This window comes from Malus sylvestris, chromosome 3 (assembly GCF_916048215.2).
Source record: "Malus sylvestris chromosome 3, drMalSylv7.2, whole genome shotgun sequence".
NCBI classification, from domain to species: Eukaryota; Viridiplantae; Streptophyta; class Magnoliopsida; order Rosales; family Rosaceae; genus Malus; species Malus sylvestris.
In genome coordinates this window covers 25,235,597-25,253,029 of record NC_062262.1, presented here as the reverse complement: position 1 = coordinate 25,253,029, position 17,433 = coordinate 25,235,597, and the positions used below count along the sequence as shown (strand labels likewise).

At 38.2% G+C, this 17,433-nt stretch overlaps 1 protein-coding gene, 1 non-coding gene and 1 pseudogene across 2 annotated transcripts; 1 reads left to right on the top strand and 2 right to left on the bottom strand.

Annotated features, from left to right (window-relative positions):
* The first annotated feature begins 378 nt into the window (after positions 1 to 378).
* Positions 379 to 3,166, top strand: LOC126614456 (upstream activation factor subunit spp27-like). The gene is made up of 6 exons (XM_050282133.1): positions 379 to 858; positions 1,608 to 1,719; positions 1,818 to 1,989; positions 2,111 to 2,301; positions 2,461 to 2,589; positions 2,839 to 3,166. Exons 1-5 carry the CDS (start codon positions 437 to 439, stop codon positions 2,581 to 2,583), a joined length of 1,020 nt encoding a protein of 339 aa, XP_050138090.1. The 5' UTR covers positions 379 to 436; the 3' UTR covers positions 2,584 to 2,589; positions 2,839 to 3,166.
* LOC126617092 (sodium/hydrogen exchanger 4-like) lies at positions 2,931 to 17,308 on the bottom strand (annotated as a pseudogene).
* LOC126617533 (small nucleolar RNA Z247) lies at positions 15,493 to 15,631 on the bottom strand. The gene has a single exon (XR_007621406.1). It is a non-coding gene; the product is annotated as a small nucleolar RNA Z247 (small nucleolar RNA).
* Positions 17,309 to 17,433: the final 125 nt, after the last annotated feature.

The window sequence follows — 17,433 nt, the reverse complement described above, 5'->3', positions numbered from 1 at the left end:
GATAGGAAGATAAGGCAGTGTTGTGAAAATGGAAAAGAATCCTTACCGGATCTTGTTCCTAGGGATTTCATCATCGTACATAGTACGGTCAGAAATTATTTCAAAATTTAAAATTTAAAATTAAATATAAATAGTACATAACCAAAACTAACAGCACGATATACGACGAACGATCACGATCACGATCACGGGTCCCGCAAGGATCCTTTTCCTGTGAAAACAACACTAATTTTTTTTACTAGAAAAGACACATGGCGAATTGTGAATGGATGAGATACACCACATCAGTAGATTTTCAAACAGGTCACCGCCTGACTACTTGGAGGGCAGTTCGGTCATTTGAAATCCAAAACCCAAGAGAGAGAAAGAGATAAGCTCTCAACAGCACTCAGCGGAGAGAGAAAGAGAGAAGAGAGAGAGAGGAGAGAGAATCAGAATGGTGACAGAACAAGAGATATCGCAAGCGTTACAAGCCCTAATCCATGACTCCACTTCCAACCCAAACACCACCACCCCAACCTTCACCACCCTAAACGACGTCGTCCGGCAGCTCGAGTCCAGGCTCGGCCTCGACCTCTCCCACAAGACCGACTTCATTCGGGCCCAGATCCACTACCTCTTCCGATCCCACCCACCCACTCCCCAACCTCAACCCCAGCCCCAACCCCAACAAATTCCTCAGCCTCAGCACCCCAAAGACTATTTTGCCCTCCACCAACCCCCTAATTACCACCACCCCGCCCCCTCCGCCTTCCAGACCTTCTCCTCCCAGCCCCCGCCCCCGCCTCCACTCCTGAAGCCAGAGCCCGGCACCGACGCTCCTGCGCCCGTTTCAGGCTCTAACACGCCCAAGGACAGGTTCGTTTTCTTTCTTTTGCTTTTGAATAATTTCTGTTTGGTTTCCGAGAAAATTGAGGGATGGGAATAATGCAATAGGGCTTGGCATGTTGTATTGTGTTTGGTTAATCCTACTATGTCTCAGCTTGCTTACCGCGAAATTGGTATTCCCCTGGCCAATTTGTGTGTTTGGGGAAATTAGGGTTTAAGGAAATTGGTATTCACATTTTGTTTCCAAACTTCATTTCCTTCATATTTTTGAGCCGTTGTTTGGCTTTCAATAAAATTTGAGCAACAGCGAGAAAATGGATAGTATGCTTTGCAGAAGTCAAAATTTTCCGTTATTTGGGGAATGAAATATGACCAATGGCAAGAAAATGGATAGTATGCTTTGTAGAAGTTAGAGAATTTCCCTAGCTTTATGTTATTTGGGGAATGGGAAATCGAGAAACTAAAATTTGAGAAGTGCGAAGAGAAAGAGAAGTTCCACTGCTCTCTGGCTCGCTATCCCCGAGCATTCGGGGTATATAGGCTTACTGTAGAATGCTGTTTCCAATTGTATCGGTGTTGGCGGGGTATATGTAAGGTGTACTTGTTTGCAGAAGCTATTTGGAATGTCCTGCATCAAGTTTTATTTATTTTAAGTCTTGGTTTGCAAGCAATTAGTAGGGAGAGCTGCTTACATGATGTAGTTGTTCTAGTAAGTTAGGTGCGTAATGGTAGTTTGATGTTTGGCTTAATATTTATGTGCGTTTATCATTTATAAGCAGTGCTAAACCTAAAGCTAAGAGAAAAGGTGGCCCGGGAGGTCTAAACAAACTTTGTGGTGTTTCGCCTGAGCTTCAGGCCATTGTTGGCCACCCAACTCTCCCAAGGACTGAGGTTCGTGCTCATCCATTTGTGCTATTCGTAAAAGTTGATTTATTATCGGCCGGGAGGGTTTTTATTTTATTTTGTTTTATATTTAATGTTGAGTTCAGATTGTTAAACAACTGTGGGCTTACATAAGGAAGAACAATCTCCAAGATCCCGGTAACAAGAGGAAAATTATTTGCAATGATGAGCTGCGAGTGGTTTTTGAGACAGACTGTACTGACATGTTTAAGATGAACAAGTTGCTTGCTAAACATATTATTCCACTCGAACCATCAAGTATGTATTTGGTGTAACAGTTCCCTCTATCTGGGTGTATGGGGCCACAATACTCCTATGTGTTTTGTGGTATGGGTATAAAATATAATACATGCCTAAGGAGATGTTTTGGTGCTCTCAGAACCAGCAGTTCCCAAGAAGCCCAAGGTGCCAAAGAATGCTGTGGAGTCTGCAACAAAAAGTACAGAACCGAGTCCTTCCCTGATAATATCTGAAGCACTTGCAAATTTTTTTGGTGCTGGTGTAAGGGAGATGATCCAGTCAGAGGTTGTAATGCGTATCTGGGAGTACATAAAGGTCCACCATCTGGAGGTAGGTTGAATCCGACTCCACATTCTCAAAATAAATAAAGAAATAAATAGAAAATTATAAATTTATTTAGATTCAGCGACTGTTAAATTGAAGTTTTCTAGCACAAATGTAAATCGAACTTCAGAAACCAATTATACAAATGTTTAAATACATTTCCAGGATCCTCAAAATCAAATGGCTATACGTTGTGATGCAAAGCTTCAAGAAATCTTTGGTTGTGAAACCATCAATGCATTGGAAATTCCAGATATTTTGGAACGTCATCACATATTCAGGAGATGATAATAGGTTTGTAGGCATTGTTTTCATAATCCGTTTTTGTTTTCTTGTTTACAAGTAGGTTCATGGATGTTAAATTTATCACTCTGCTGTTTAGTTGCAATTTTCCTTCTTGATCTCTTAATTGTACTAACCGTTGTAGTTCTCGTTAGATTCATTTTGACCGTTCATCTACATCATTGCTTCCATTCTTTTCTTTTAATTAGGTATTAAATCTCAGTCCATAAGTTTTGATTGAATGTTGGTCATTTATTGCAGTTGCAGATCACAGGCGCAATAACTTTGTGCACTAAACCGTCATGAGAAATTGATGTATTTCCTTGTACTTCGAACGGTTATGTAGCATATTTTTACTTTAGGTCATGTTTGTAAGTAGAGTGATGGTATGAAAATGTACCAAGGTTCATGGCAGGTCTTATTTTGCCGATGGCGCCATGGTTTGTCTGACTAGGCCTGTTAGGTTTAGAGTTAGCAGCTTCTGGAGTTTCTAACACCTGTAAAATAGCAGACACTAGAAAAAACAGAACCAAATGTAAGCACATGTTCTTTAACTCGTTTCAGTTAATGAATGTATTTATTTAGTCGATATTGGAGTTTACCTTTACTGTTTTACCCATTTATTTAGTTGAATTCTCTTGGCGTATCTTATAGATAAATTTAGCGTGGAATATCTTAATCGATTGTTTAAAACATTATTTAAGAAGTTGCAATTCTTTATTAATGGTTGGGCGTCCTGTGACTCGGTTCCTACCAACTTGTTCACATGACAAACCCAGAATTTGACACAAAATTATCAACAATCTTCATCTCCGCACTATAAATCTACCCCCAAATACAAGAACAAAATGTGCTCCTTTGAGTGATATGGAGAGATACAATGACAAGGACTAGCAGTGTTGTCCGCCAAGTCAACTTACACTGCTTCTGCAACTTCAAGTCCATCCTCCCTTCGATTGGGGTCGACCTGCGCTGGCTATGGCGTTGCCTAAGAAGTGTGTCGTGAAAACGCCACGAGAAAGCCAAGTGTGTCGTGAAAACGCCACGAGAAAGCCGCGGTAAGATGCCGAAGCTTCCTCGGCGCTAATTATTTTGTCGATTTTTACAGGATTACACTGGTTTCTAACTGTTATTGTCTTTGGTTCATTGCAGTCGTTTGAAGCACTTGGAAAACATGTACCTGTGTAATCCCTGTTTGGTTATTACCTCAACATACGCATAATAATATGTACACGGTTTTATAAGTCCACAAATTTAGTCCGCAGGCTCGATGATTCATTCCGCCCTGTAACAAGGGTAACATCGAATCCCTCCCCGTATGAAAGTAAAATCGAACCCCTCGAATTCACATTTAACGGCAGAAAAGGCTGACGTTTTGCTTATGCTGTCCTACAAATTAAGCATCCTCGCGTTCGCAACAAGTTAATTTAGGGTGTAGCTGCTTCTAGCAACAGGACACGGCAGTGTTTCGTTATTCAGGACAGATACTACCAAATACTTGAAATAATAAGAGTGCACCTGCGCGCTCGCACCTGTTTAAAAGCCAGAGCAATAGAGACTGCTCCTCCTCTCATCAACCCGGGCCGCCATATGACTATGATTACCTGCATCAATATCAAGTTTAAATCCTTTCCTAATAAAAAGGTCGTACCCAGTGCACAAGGCTTCCGCTTTACGCAGGGTCTGGGAGAGGTGAATGTCGGCTAGCCTTACCCCCATTTATGGAGAGGCTGCTCCCAAGTCTCGAACCCGAGACCTACCGCTCATGGGCGAAGGCCCTTTCCTAATAGATGAATAAAAAGATTACCAGCATACATACTAACCTGGTTCTTGAATGAAATTGACGCTGATCTCTCTGCCCGTCTATTCATGAAATTGGAGAGTGCTGACAGAGGGAATACAAACGCAGCACGTCCAATCAATATTAACAGATAAGAGAAGAATCCCCTAAGCCGCAAGAAAAGAAAAGGTACCCAAAGTTGGATGATCCGATGTATGCAGAATTTAGTAAATCGATAACTTCATAGAAATTCAGGAGGAAGAGTACCTTAACTTAGTTAACTTCCACTTCTCGATGTCAAGAGCATCCATTCCCACATAAAGAAATATGAATGTTTCTGCTATAAACGACATCATCGCAAATACATGCCTGAAAAGGATGTTATGGGCACTTTATGAATTGACTATGAACTGTCCATACATTATACATGCCTGGTTGTGATTCTTGAACTTTCAGTGATGTTATGCCATGCGTAGTGTGACATGAGAATCCCACAGAAGAAAACAGTGAGAATTCCACTCAGGTCGAACGGCTGTATGTCAATTAAAATTAATGGAGGTTTTCAGCTACACGGCGAAATGACAAACAAGCTCCCAAGTTTATTTCTCCAAAATATACAAGAACAGATAAGAGAAGAATCCCACACATGCGAATGAATTATTGAGCTTGGAATACATGATGAAACATAAGTACAACGAAATTTTTAAGTGTTGAAGTACACCTTAACCTCAGCCACCATGTAAGGCAGATAAGCCATTAGAACCACTACGGAAATCTAGCGGATGCTGGAATGCCTGTAAGAGAGTATAAAATAAGATTTGTAAAGGTACCATCTGATATTTCCTACAACATCTATCACAAATGTCTTTGCCCCAAGGGATCTGTGAACATGCTACTAACCTTCCGAAGCATAAGGTTTTAAGGGCATACGCTGCCTGTTGAAATATAAGTGTTTTAGCTGGGATAACTTTGTATTAGCCTTAGTTGAAATGAGAGCCATTGGATTACATTCCAATTAGAGTTAGTGATGTGTGTTGACACTTGTAGCTATCTTATAGGGTAGATTACATGAATGGTGGTGATTGAATCTTGTAAGAGAGGATCTCTCTCTCGTTCTAACGGTATTATTCTCGCACATGCCTTGTGTGCTAAGATAGAGTGAATGAATGCACGAATCCTTCTATGTGAATACTCTCTCTGCAATTCTCTGAGATTTTTCTAGAAACCTTCATCACCATTTTCAATTCAGTCTTTACACTTGAAATCATAGTCTTTGAGATTCTAACATGGCCTCAAAGCCAGGTTCAATCGTTTAACACTAGGCGTTTGAATCTATGAAGGAAACGATTTGAAATTTGAAGAAATTGCTTGCAAGATCTATGTCTAACATGGTAGGGTCTGGAGGTGGTGAGCTAAGAGCGTCGATCTTTAATGGCGAGAATTATGAATTCTGAAGCATAAGGATGAAGACGATCTTCAAATCTCATGGATTATGGGAATTTGTTGAAAAAGGAGTAGAGTGCTTAGATTCGAAGGGAGCTGATGAATTTGATGCAAAGAAGAAGGAGAAGGAGGAATCGAGTGATGCTACAACTCTCACGGAGAAGCTCATGAAAGATGCCAAGGCTTTGGGGCTGATTCAGGGAGCGGTTTTCGATGAGATATTTCCTCGGATCTCTCACGAAGAAAATTCTAAGGGAGCTTGGATTATCTTGATGCAAGAATTCCATGGTGACAAACAGGTTAGAAGTGTTAAATTACAAGGTCTTCCTAGAGAATTTGAATATACCAGAATGAAAGATGATGAGTCTTTGTCCGTTTATCTTACAAAATTGTTTGATCTGATAAATCAAATGAAAAGTTATGGAGAGGAAATGTCTAGAGAGAGAATTGTGCAAAAAATGTTGATTAGTTTACCCTCTGCGTATGATTCCATATGCTCTGTGATTGAACATTCAAGGGATATAGATGTGATTGAGGTTCAAGAGGTAGTTGCCTCGTTAAAAAGTTTTGCACAGAGATTGGAGAGACATAATGAGAACAAGACTGAGAGAGCATTTGCAAGTCTTAGTGTGAGCCCCAAACCTGCCAATTTTTCTGGGAATCAAAGCAATCAGTACCAGAAGAATTGGAAACCAAAATTTAAAAAGTGGGATAAAAAACCTGCTTACCAATCTGGGAAGCAAATTGTAGCTGCAGAAGGTGTTAGAATCCTTGCAGGCATTATGATAAGTATCACTATGGTGAATGCTTTCTTAAAGGCAAACCCAAATGTCACTGTTATGGGAAAATTGGTCACATTGCAAAGGACTGCAATAACAAGAAAGGTGGTGCTTAGCAGCTAAATTATGCAACTCAGGTCTTTCCTACACTAACTATGTTCTATGCTAATAATGCAGTTGATAAGAAGTCCATTGAAGATGTATGGTATGTGGACATGGGCTGTAGTAACCATATGAATGGCAGAGAGGATGTGTTAGTTGATATTGACAGAAGCATAACTGCAAAAGTAGAAATGGGGACAAGACAATTGGTTAATGTAATTGAAAAGAAAGTTTGGTGATTGACACTAAGATGGGAAGAAGGTATATAAAAGAAGTGACGCTTGTCTCAGGTTTAAAGAAGAATTTACTCAATGTAGGGTAGATGATGGAGCACAGATACTTTCTGATTTTTAGAGATAATAAGGCTGAAATTTATGATGACTCATCTCTTTCTAATTTGGTTGCTAAGGTACCAATGAAAGGAAACAGAAGTTTTCCTTTGAAACTTCAAACAGACTTACACATTGCATTAAGGGCATATGTGAGTAAGTCAACCTTGATTTGGCATAGGAGGATGGGACACTTGAATGTCAATAGTTTGAAGTTACTTCAGGAGCAAGAAATGGTGTTTGGCTTGCTAGAAATCAAGAACATAAATGAAGTTTGTGAAGGGTGCATTCTTGGGAAGCATTGCAAAGATTCATTTCCAATAGAGACAACAAGTAGGGCCACTATTCCACTGGAATTGGTACACACTGATGTTTGTGGACTAATGCAAATTGTTACAAAGGTTGGAAATAGGTACTTCTTCACCTTTATAGATGATTGTACTCGGATGTGTTGGGTTTATTTTTTGAGATACAAATTTGAGGTGTTCAATGTCTTTAAAAAGTTTAAGGCTACTGTTGAACTACAAAGTGGGTATAAGTTGAAGAAACTGAGAAGTGACAGAGGATGAGAGTATACTTCCATAGAGTTCAACAAGTTTTGTGAAGAAATGGGAATGGAAAGACAACTCACTGTGGCATACTCACCACAGCAGAATGGAGTGGCTGAAAGGAAGAATAAGACCATTGTGGAAATGGCTAAGTGTATGATGTTTAAGAAGAAAATACCATTGGAATTTTGGGCTGAGGCAGTTAACACTGCAGTGTATGTCTTAAATATGTGTCTAATAAAGCTTTGGTCAAGAAAACTTTATTTGAAGCATATAGTGGAAGAAAGCCAGGAATTAAGCATTTGAGGGTGTTTGGTTGTCTATGTTATGCACACATTACAGAACAACAAAGACATAAACTTGATTTGTCTAGCACACGATATGTGTTTTTGGGGTATGGAAGCTGTGAGAAAGGCTACAAATCGTATAACATTGAATCTTGAAAAGTTATCATTTACAGAGATGTAGTATTCAATGAAGTAGCAAGTTGGGATTGGAGTACACAAAAGGAATGTAGTATTTCAGTCCCACTTACTGATCTGCTTATTGAGAAAGAAAAAGAGATTGGTGAATCAAGTTTATCTCGAATTGAGATATCAAAAGGTGATGGTGAGACATTAGGGAATATTGAAGAAACGCATGTTGGAATTGATGTTGTAGGACAAAGTGGAGGTTCAGGTCCACAGGATTTCGATCACACTCTACTCAACTATAAAAGTATTGCAGAAGTGTATGCAAAGTGCAATCTGTGCATCATTGAGCCTGAAACTTTTGAAGAAGCTGCAAAGGATGAAGCATGGTAGAAAGCAATAGAGAATCAAATTGCAATGATAGAGAAGAAGAATACTTGGGAGTTGGTTAGTAGACCATCTGATAAACCAGTAATTGGTGTCAAATGGGTTTACAAAACCAAGTTTAACCTTGATGGCTCAGTGCAGAAAAACAAAGCAAGATTGGTTGCAAAAGGTTACTCCTAAAAGCTTGGAATATATTTCAATGAAACCTTTGCACCAGTTGCTAGGCTTGATACAATTAGAATATTGGTTGCACTGGCTGCATATAAAGGATGGAAACTGTTTCAATTAGATGTGAAGTCAGCATTTTTGAATGGAGTATTACATGAAGAGGTGTATATGGATCAACCCCCTGGATTTGTAGTTAAGAACAAAGAAGACGGAGTTTACGGACTCAAGAAGGCATTATATGGTCTTAAGCAAGCTCCAAGAGCTTGGTATGAAGAGATCAACTCTTATTCTACTAAGGTTGGTTTCAAAAGAAGTCATAGTGAAGCAACACTATATGTAAAGATTGCAGAAAGTGGAATACTTATTGTCTCCTTGTATGTGAATGATATTATATATATTAGGAGTTCACAAGAGTTGATGAAGAAGTTTAAAACTGAGATGATGAAACAATATGAAATGACTGATCTCAGGTTGTTGCACCACTTCTTGGGTCTAGGTGTGGTTCAAACTGACTCTTGCATTTTCTTACACCAGAAGAAATATGCAAAGACACTACTGGATAAATTTGGCTTCAAAGACTGCAAATCAGTTGCTACTCTTCTTGTAGTAAATGAAAAACTATCAAAGATAGATAGAAGTGAATAAGCTGATGAAAGCTTATATAGGCAGATAGTTGAAAGTCTGCTATATTTGACTGCCATAAGGCCGGACATCATGTTTGCAGCAAGTTTGTTAGCAAGATTTATGCATGGTCCTACAAGAAAACATATGGGAACTGCCAAGAGAGTACTTAGGTACATTCAAGGAACACTTGATTATGGTATAGCATATGAGAAAGGGAAAGAAGCAATGCTTATTGGCTACTGTGATAGTGACTGGTCAAGAAGCGAGAATGATATGAGAAGTACATCTGGATATGCATTTAATCTTGGTTTAGGTGTATTTTCTTAGGCATCAGTCAAGCAAAGCAGTGTTGCACTATCCACTGCAGAAGCTGAATATGTTAGTGTAGCAGAAGCCACTACACAAGCAATTTGATTGAGATTTGTTCTTTCAGATTTTGGTGAAGAACAGGTTGAGCCTACTCCAATTCTATGTGATAATACCTCAGTTATAGCCATAACTAAGAATCATGTGCATCATCATAAGACAAGGCATATAAACAGAAGATTTCACTTCATCCGAGATGCATTGCAAGATGGAGAGATCGATTTGCTGTATTGTAAAACTGAGGAGCAAGTTGTAAACATTTTTACCAAGGCGTTGGCTAAAGATCGGTTTGAATACCTGAGAAGAAAGCTTGGAGTAATTTTAGCACAACACTTAGAAGGGAGTTTTGAAATATAAGTGTTTTAGCTGAGATAACTTTGTATTTAGCCTTAGTTGACAAGTTTAAATGTGAGCCATTGGATTACATTCCAATTGGACAGCTAAGATGTAATCTTAGAGTTAGTGATGTGTGTTGACACTTGTAGCAATCTTATAGGGTAGATTACATGAATGGTGGAGATTGAATCTTGTAAGAGAGAATTTATCTTTCTTTCTAACGGTATTATTCTCGCACATGCCTTGTGTGCTGAGATAGAGTGAACGAATGCAAACATCCTTCTATGTGAATACTCTCTTTGCAATTCTTTGAGATTTTTCCAGAAACCTTCATCACCATTTTTGATTTATTCTTTACAACTGAGATCATAGTGTCTGAGATTCTAACATTGCTACAAGTCCAAACTGAAAATAAAAGACAAAACCAATTTGAGACCCCGGATAAGTGAGCTTAGTATTCTGAATAATACTTAAGCGATATTATATCACCATTATGGGTCCAATGGTAAACTTATTGCAATTCCGAGAGTAGTTCTTGTAAAGAATAAGTATAGGAAATCTCCAATGACATGAAGTCCAGTGAAGGAAATATTTGTGAAAACAAGTTCATTTGAGCAACATCTATTAACAATTAAAAGGCGGAATCATGCTTGTATGCACTTAAAAACAAAACTTAACCCATAAAATTCAAAGCCTAGTAGTTAGGATGAACCAAGACTCAACTCAAGAACAAGGTGAGTTGAGAAATCTTATACCTTTGTTGATTCCTCTTTGTATAAGCAAAGGCTAATCACCGAAGGAGAGGGCCTTCATTCCTTGCTTCTTAGCTCCATGGATTTCTTGGAGGATGATGGTTGAAAGGATTCTCCAAGTTCCCAAAATAGAGAGCCTCTAATTTTTCCACACCAAGAAGAGCATTGATGAGGAGATGAGTGACCTAGAGGAAGGAAGATTGCAAGCTATGTTCCTCTAGGGTGGCCGGCCTCTTAGAGAGAAATGGAGAGTTTGTGTTCTCTCCAATTTCCTTAAAGAAAACCCTAATGATGAAATGGCTATAAAGTTGTCTTTATACCATCTCACAATGGAGTGGCAAACTTGCAATTAAAGCAAGTTCCCGACCCTTCTCTATATGGTTGGCCTTAAGGGTTCATTGGGCTTTCAAGCCCTCTGTGTTTTCAAGTTGTCATACAACTTGAGTTAATGGGCTTGACATTCAAATCCCATTAGGCTTGCGGCCCAAAACTAACTCGAGGTCTATAACGAACATATTCGTTTGATTAATTAACATATTAATTAATCCTAGCCATAAATAATTAAACCATTTAATTATTCTTACTCATCTCCATTGTTTCTTCAATCTCTACCTTACACGGTGTACGATCCATTTGGTTCTTTTTAGCGAGGCAGTGGGCGATTAGAACTCTTCGAATCGATTATGAATTGAAACATATTTTCAATTCTCCCGTTAGAGTTTATACACGTTTAGGGCTTCCACAAACCATAAGTGACACCTAGCAGTATGTCATGGTTACCCAAGCTAATCAGAAGAGGTGGATAACCTATTCAGTTTAGTATTACAATGCAATACGATTTTTCTTTAATACAATACTCTTGACCACATTGTTTGGTTTGATAGTTTATTCATGTCTACTATCCAATGTGATTCTTTTACTTATATGATTACCTTGAATGTGATTTGGAACGACTTCTTAAATCTCATTTATACTCTGGCCAGAGATTCTTAATCATATCATAGAGTATTCTCATTCAAACGGTTTGAAGGTTAGAGATCCCTTGTTGCGCATTCACTTGTCTCTATGGCTAAGTGGCTTAACCCCAACTATGCCATGGACACCTTCTGATGGAGTGACTTTGACATAGTCAAAGATCAAGGACCTAACCACAAGACAACTATGATGCCTCTGGTTAAATGACTACTTTGCATTATCCCAACCATGAGTTCTCATGTGACATAAGTATGAGAACTCCTCGTTGATCGTGTTCAGTGGACTCATTCTTTATTGAGCACCTACATGCTTGTCTTGGTGTCAGTCACACCAATGACTCGAGACTAGTCACTCTCCCTAAGAGAAGACATAGCACGTACTGATCTTAACGGACTGTCAATGCCCAATTGGCAATCCTATGATCAGGAACGTTTAGGATATGTATACGAAAGAGAATGGTCTCATAAATCTAACTTTTTTAGATCACATTCTCTCAATTACATATTCCTTGGACTTATCGTTTAAGCATATAACATTTATATGAGACGGCTTCAAACAATAATCTTTGCCCTTTATATTAAACTAGATTAGTTTAACATGTGAAATGTCCGTAAAGTATCATCATATGATTGATTTTAGTGCATATTTCCAACATCCAATTGAGCCCTTAAGCTTATTAATGTCAATCTTTTGAACTGCATTGAACATGACAACTGATGTTGCATCATTCACAACTCATTCCTCAAAGACTAGGCTGTACAGTAAAGGAGTTTCATGTTGATGAAGAATCTACATAAAGTGGATATAATATCTCAGAAAATCCAAATACATGAGCGGCTTGTGCAAATTAAATGAAAAAGAAAACCTAAAACATGACAAACCTGCAACGTACATACTGTATCAGTTGACGAAAAAAATGTTCCCACAGCTGTTTCAAAACAAAAGATTGATGTAAGCCAAAAGTTATCAACACGATTATACTGTTACATAGCATAAATGTGGCAGTTCGTTTGATACAAATAGCTAATGGTTTCATCGAAAAGGTTCTCAATTCTAACCGAGATAGTCTCGCACATTCAGGCCATCAAGTCCCAACTTCGAGAACAGCCACCAAGCGCCTAAGCTAAAAGTAACATGCAGACATTTTTAGTTTTACAGAAATTTATAGCACAATGCAAAATGAAACAATGGAAAAGAATTAAGGAATCGAAATAAAACTAGTATAAAATATGTAAAGAACAACAGATTAAATTGTTACCAACTTCCAGTGATGATATCATCGACATAAACCAATATAAAAGTAATGAAAGCATCCCTTTTAATAAAGAGACTGGTATCAGAATATGAGGACTAAAATCCTAGAGAAAGAATGGCATTGTAGAAAGCTTCATACCAAGCTCTAGGAGCCTGTTTAAGACCATAGAGTGATTTCTTAAGCTTGCAAACATGATGAGGTTTGGAAGAGTTTACAAAACCAGGGGGCTGAATCATATATACATCTTCCTTTAAATGACCATGAAGGAAGGCATTACTGACATCCAATTGATGTATAAACTAATCATAGTTAACAGCAATGGAGAGTAAGATCCTAATAGTAGTAGGCTTTGCAACTGGACTATAGGTTTATGAGAAGTCCAAGCCTTCTTGTTGATGAAACCCCTTGGCAACAAGTCTTGCCTTATACCTTTCAATAGTGCTATCTGGTTTATGTTTAACTTAAAAAACCCATTTGCAGCCTATAAGGTTATAATTGGAATTATTAGGAACCAATTCCCAAGTTCCAGTAGACTGCAAAGCTTGAAATTCAGATTGCATAGCTTCCATCCAATTAAAGTGCTTAGATGTTTGAAGAAAAGTCGATGGAGTATGGGGCAACTTGGTAACAGAATCAATTGAAGATGAGAGTTGATGTTTAGTAGCAGTGAACACCTTGGGTTTATGAATACCTGCCTTTGCTCTTGTAATCATGGGATGATTATTGACAAGAGTGGGAGGATGAGAGGATTATGACTGAGATGAGTCTGATGGAGATAAAGCAGTAGGAGATGGTTCTGTGCTAGAAGATATAGCTGAAGATGTCTGTTGCTCAGAATTGGAAGCTGCAGGTTCTGGTTGTTTCTTATAATGTAACACTGACAGTGGAAGAGAAAGAGAGATATAAGGATTGGATTGCTGCTGTGAACATGGTTGTGGAGATGAAACCAAAGTAGAAATATGCTTGTAAGGAAATAAAGACTTATCAAACACAACATGTCTTGAGATGTATAGTCTATTGGTGATAGGATCTAAGCACCTATATAGCCACTATGATTCAAGTTGTAACCCATAAAAACACATTGTTTACTCTTTGAGTCCAATTTGTCACTCGAATAAGGCTGTAACCATGGATAGCAAGCACATCCAAAAATCTTCAGTGTGTGATACTTAGGAGAATCATGAAACACAAGTTCCCAAGGACTGACCATTGAAGACTGAGAAAGCAACCGATTAATGAGATAAATGGCAATTTGAAAAGCTTCAACCCAAAATTTTGCAGGTAAACCACTTTGAGATAACAGTGCTCTACCCATTTCAACAACATGTCTATGCTTTCTCTCGACACACCCATTTTGCTCATGAGTGTGAGGACAACTCAACTGATGGGTGATGCCTTGATCATTAAGAAAACCTTGGAGTGACTTATTCAAGAATTCACCCCCCTGAATCCGACCTTATACTTTGAAATTTGAAGTCAAGAAGAGTTTGAATCTTTAAAAGAAATGTCTTGAGGGTAGAGAATACATCTGACTTGAAATATAGGGGATAAAGCCAACTATATTTAGTATAATCATCCACTATTATTAGATAGAATCTATAACCAGTACAAGAAGAGATGGGAGAGGGACCCCATACATCAGTGTGAATAAGCTAAAGTGGTCTAGTGGAAGTACAAGGTAAAGTTGAAAATGGGAGCCTAAAAGCTTTCCCCAATTGACATGCAGTGCACATTGACAAGTTATTAACAGACCTAATTACAGGGAGATTATTCTTATTGACAACAGAATGTAAAACTCCTCTAGAAGAATGTCCAACTCTTCGATGCCAGATATGAATGTCAGTCTTAGCAATCATCAGAGCTGTTGGAGAGATTGCAATTCCAAAAACACCATTAGAAGCCTTCTAGTAAAAGGGGTACAAGCCTCCTTCACCAGGGCCTTAGAAAAGCATCTTCTCGTTCTTATGTCCTTGACATATAACCCAAAAGGATCAAATGTCAAGGAACACCAATTGTCATAGACAAACTTGTAAACAGATAACAAGTTATGGGAAGCTTGAGGAACTAAAAAAACATCATTCAATCGAAAAGAGGCATTTTTTGTACGAATGATAACAGAACCAGTATGAGAGATACACATACCTTTTCCATCTCCAACAAAAAGTTGATCACTTTCAGCATAAGGAATGGCAGAGTTGAGTGTGGAGGGATCAGGTGTGACATGATGAGATGGACCGCTATCAGTAAGCCAATAGCTAAGAGGTGCAGAAGAAGTCATGGCAGACATTGCTGTAGGAGCTTGAGTGAAAGAATTTGCTGAGGGGAATGCAAATTGAGAGAGACGATTACATGTTGGAGCCTAGTGACCATATTGAAGGCATAACTGGCATTGCACAGAACGGTCAGAGAATGATGATTGACCAAAATTCTGGTGAGAATAACCACTAAGAAGACCACTAGAAGTGTTGTTGTTCCAGTTGTTAGATTTGTTTCCCCCAGAATTACGACTCTGATTAGATCGATTACAATTTTGATTTCGAAAATTGTTGTTCCAGTTGCCTCTGTTTGAATTGACTCTAGAAGTTGTGGATTAAGCAGCATAAGCATGAAATAGTGCAGTTGAGGAGGAAGAAGCTCTGGTTTTGCAATTCTAGAGTGAGAATTCTTTGCTCAATAGGAGACCATGAAGTTCATCAGTAGTCATATATTCATTGCAAGTCTCAATAGAATCAACAAATGACTCATATTCATCATGAAGTCCAAATAAGATGTATGCCATAAGATCATATTCAAACAAAGATTCGCTAACAGCAGCAAGTTTATCAAAGATATCTTTAATGGAATGCAGAATGTCGGTCATGGAAGAATCACCTTTCTGAATCGTTTGGATCTTCGATCGAAGACTGTGAACATGAGTGCGGGAAACACCAGAGAAACGCCGCTCAAGAGACTACCAAAGAAAGCAAGAGTCTTCCATGTTAATCGTCAATGAAGAAGGTCTTCACATAGTGTTAAGTTGATCCAAATAGTCAGAATCTGATCACGCTCGCACCAGGTCTCAAAAGAATTATTGTGCACACGATCACCAGAGGAATTTCGAACAAATTAAGGAGGACACTGATCCTCGCCATTAACGAGTCCAAGAAGCTTAAAGCGTTTCAGAACAGGGATGAAGAGACTGCGCCAAGTGATATAGTTATGACGATTGAGTTTCATCAGAACCATTCCAGCAACATTTGCAATGGAAATTGATCCAATCGACATGATCGAAGGGTTGAAGATGTCACTATAAGGGAGATTTGTAGTGGAATTAGGTTTGCAGGAGATGGAGAAGTAGAATTGGAGGAATTCGCAGCAGCCGACATATTAAGATTTGCTGAATTACGGAAAGAAATGAAGAAATCAAAGAAGCAGTGATTTGTTTGGGAGGTAAGAAAATTCAAGAAAACCCTAGAAAGTTTCAGGAAGAAGAGACGTGGTGGATCGGAGTCGGTTAGACAATGGTGATGATACCATGTTGAAACTCAGAATTCAGAGAGGAAAAATAGTTATAGAAAGAGAATGAGAAATGTAGAGAGAGGAAAATACAATTGTGATTCTTAGATTGCTTCAATAGAACCATACATCAGATAATTATACATAAATATCCTATCCCATATATAAGTGCCAACTAAGCATAATACAAATAACTAAGACTACACATCACAAGCTTAATAGCTAAGTAAGAATCTAATCTAGTAACTCATTGCTATGTGTACTCTTAATAACAGGCATACATTTTTAGTTCTACAGAAATCTATAACAACTAACACAATGCAAAATCAAACGATGAAAAAGAATTAAAGGAATAGAAATAAAACTAGTATAAAATATGTAAAGAACAACAGATTAAATTGTTACCAACTGTTATGATGGTTAAGGAATGGAAATGAAAACACCAATCACTCCAAACATCATGATGGTTAAGAAGTTCTTGAAAATCTGTTTCTTCTTGACCTGAAATCTGTGTTGGTCGTAAAATTAGCTAGGTAAGTGAATTTGTCTTTAAGTTTCTACTAGTCCGATAAGCCAATTAATTAGAACAGGATTATTATAATCGATACAAAAGCTGAATTACCTAACATTGAATATTATAGGTGGGAGGAGATATATAAAGAATAACTCTTCATTAAATCTCAGGATGTGAGAACTCTTTCCTTTGCTCACAAGCAAGATTATTGTTCCAGTTACGCATCCCTGTTTGAGAAAATAAAGGGAAAAAAAACAGAAAGACAAGGAAAATGATTAGGCAGGCACCGAGCTTATCAATAATCTTCCCAATGCAAATTAAATATCCCCAATATAATTCTCAGAAAATGGTCTATCTGAATTAAGCATTTCAAGTTCATCAGCCCATGTTTTTTTCTATATAGACTGAGACTGGTATCATTTGCGCATGCTCCAAGTTTCTTGCAAAGTCATACACTCATACCTCCATTTCTCAGTCTTCAACCAAATATTAACCAGCTGTAGTACCTCTGCATTCCACGAGACGACGTCGTGCATATATATAAAAATTGTAGAATAATTACACACAGAACTGCTTGCCCGTGAGATAATTTG

Excerpts from the sequence above, each read along its gene's own strand:
- LOC126614456 (XM_050282133.1), top strand. The coding sequence starts at position 437 with ATGGTGACAGAACAAGAGATATCGCAAGCGTTACAAGCCCTAATCCAT. Across the intron at positions 1,990-2,110 it reads TATTCCACTCGAACCATCAA|AACCAGCAGTTCCCAAGAAG; the intron begins GTATGTATTTGG and ends TGGTGCTCTCAG. Across the intron at positions 2,302-2,460 it reads TAAAGGTCCACCATCTGGAG|GATCCTCAAAATCAAATGGC; the intron begins GTAGGTTGAATC and ends ATACATTTCCAG.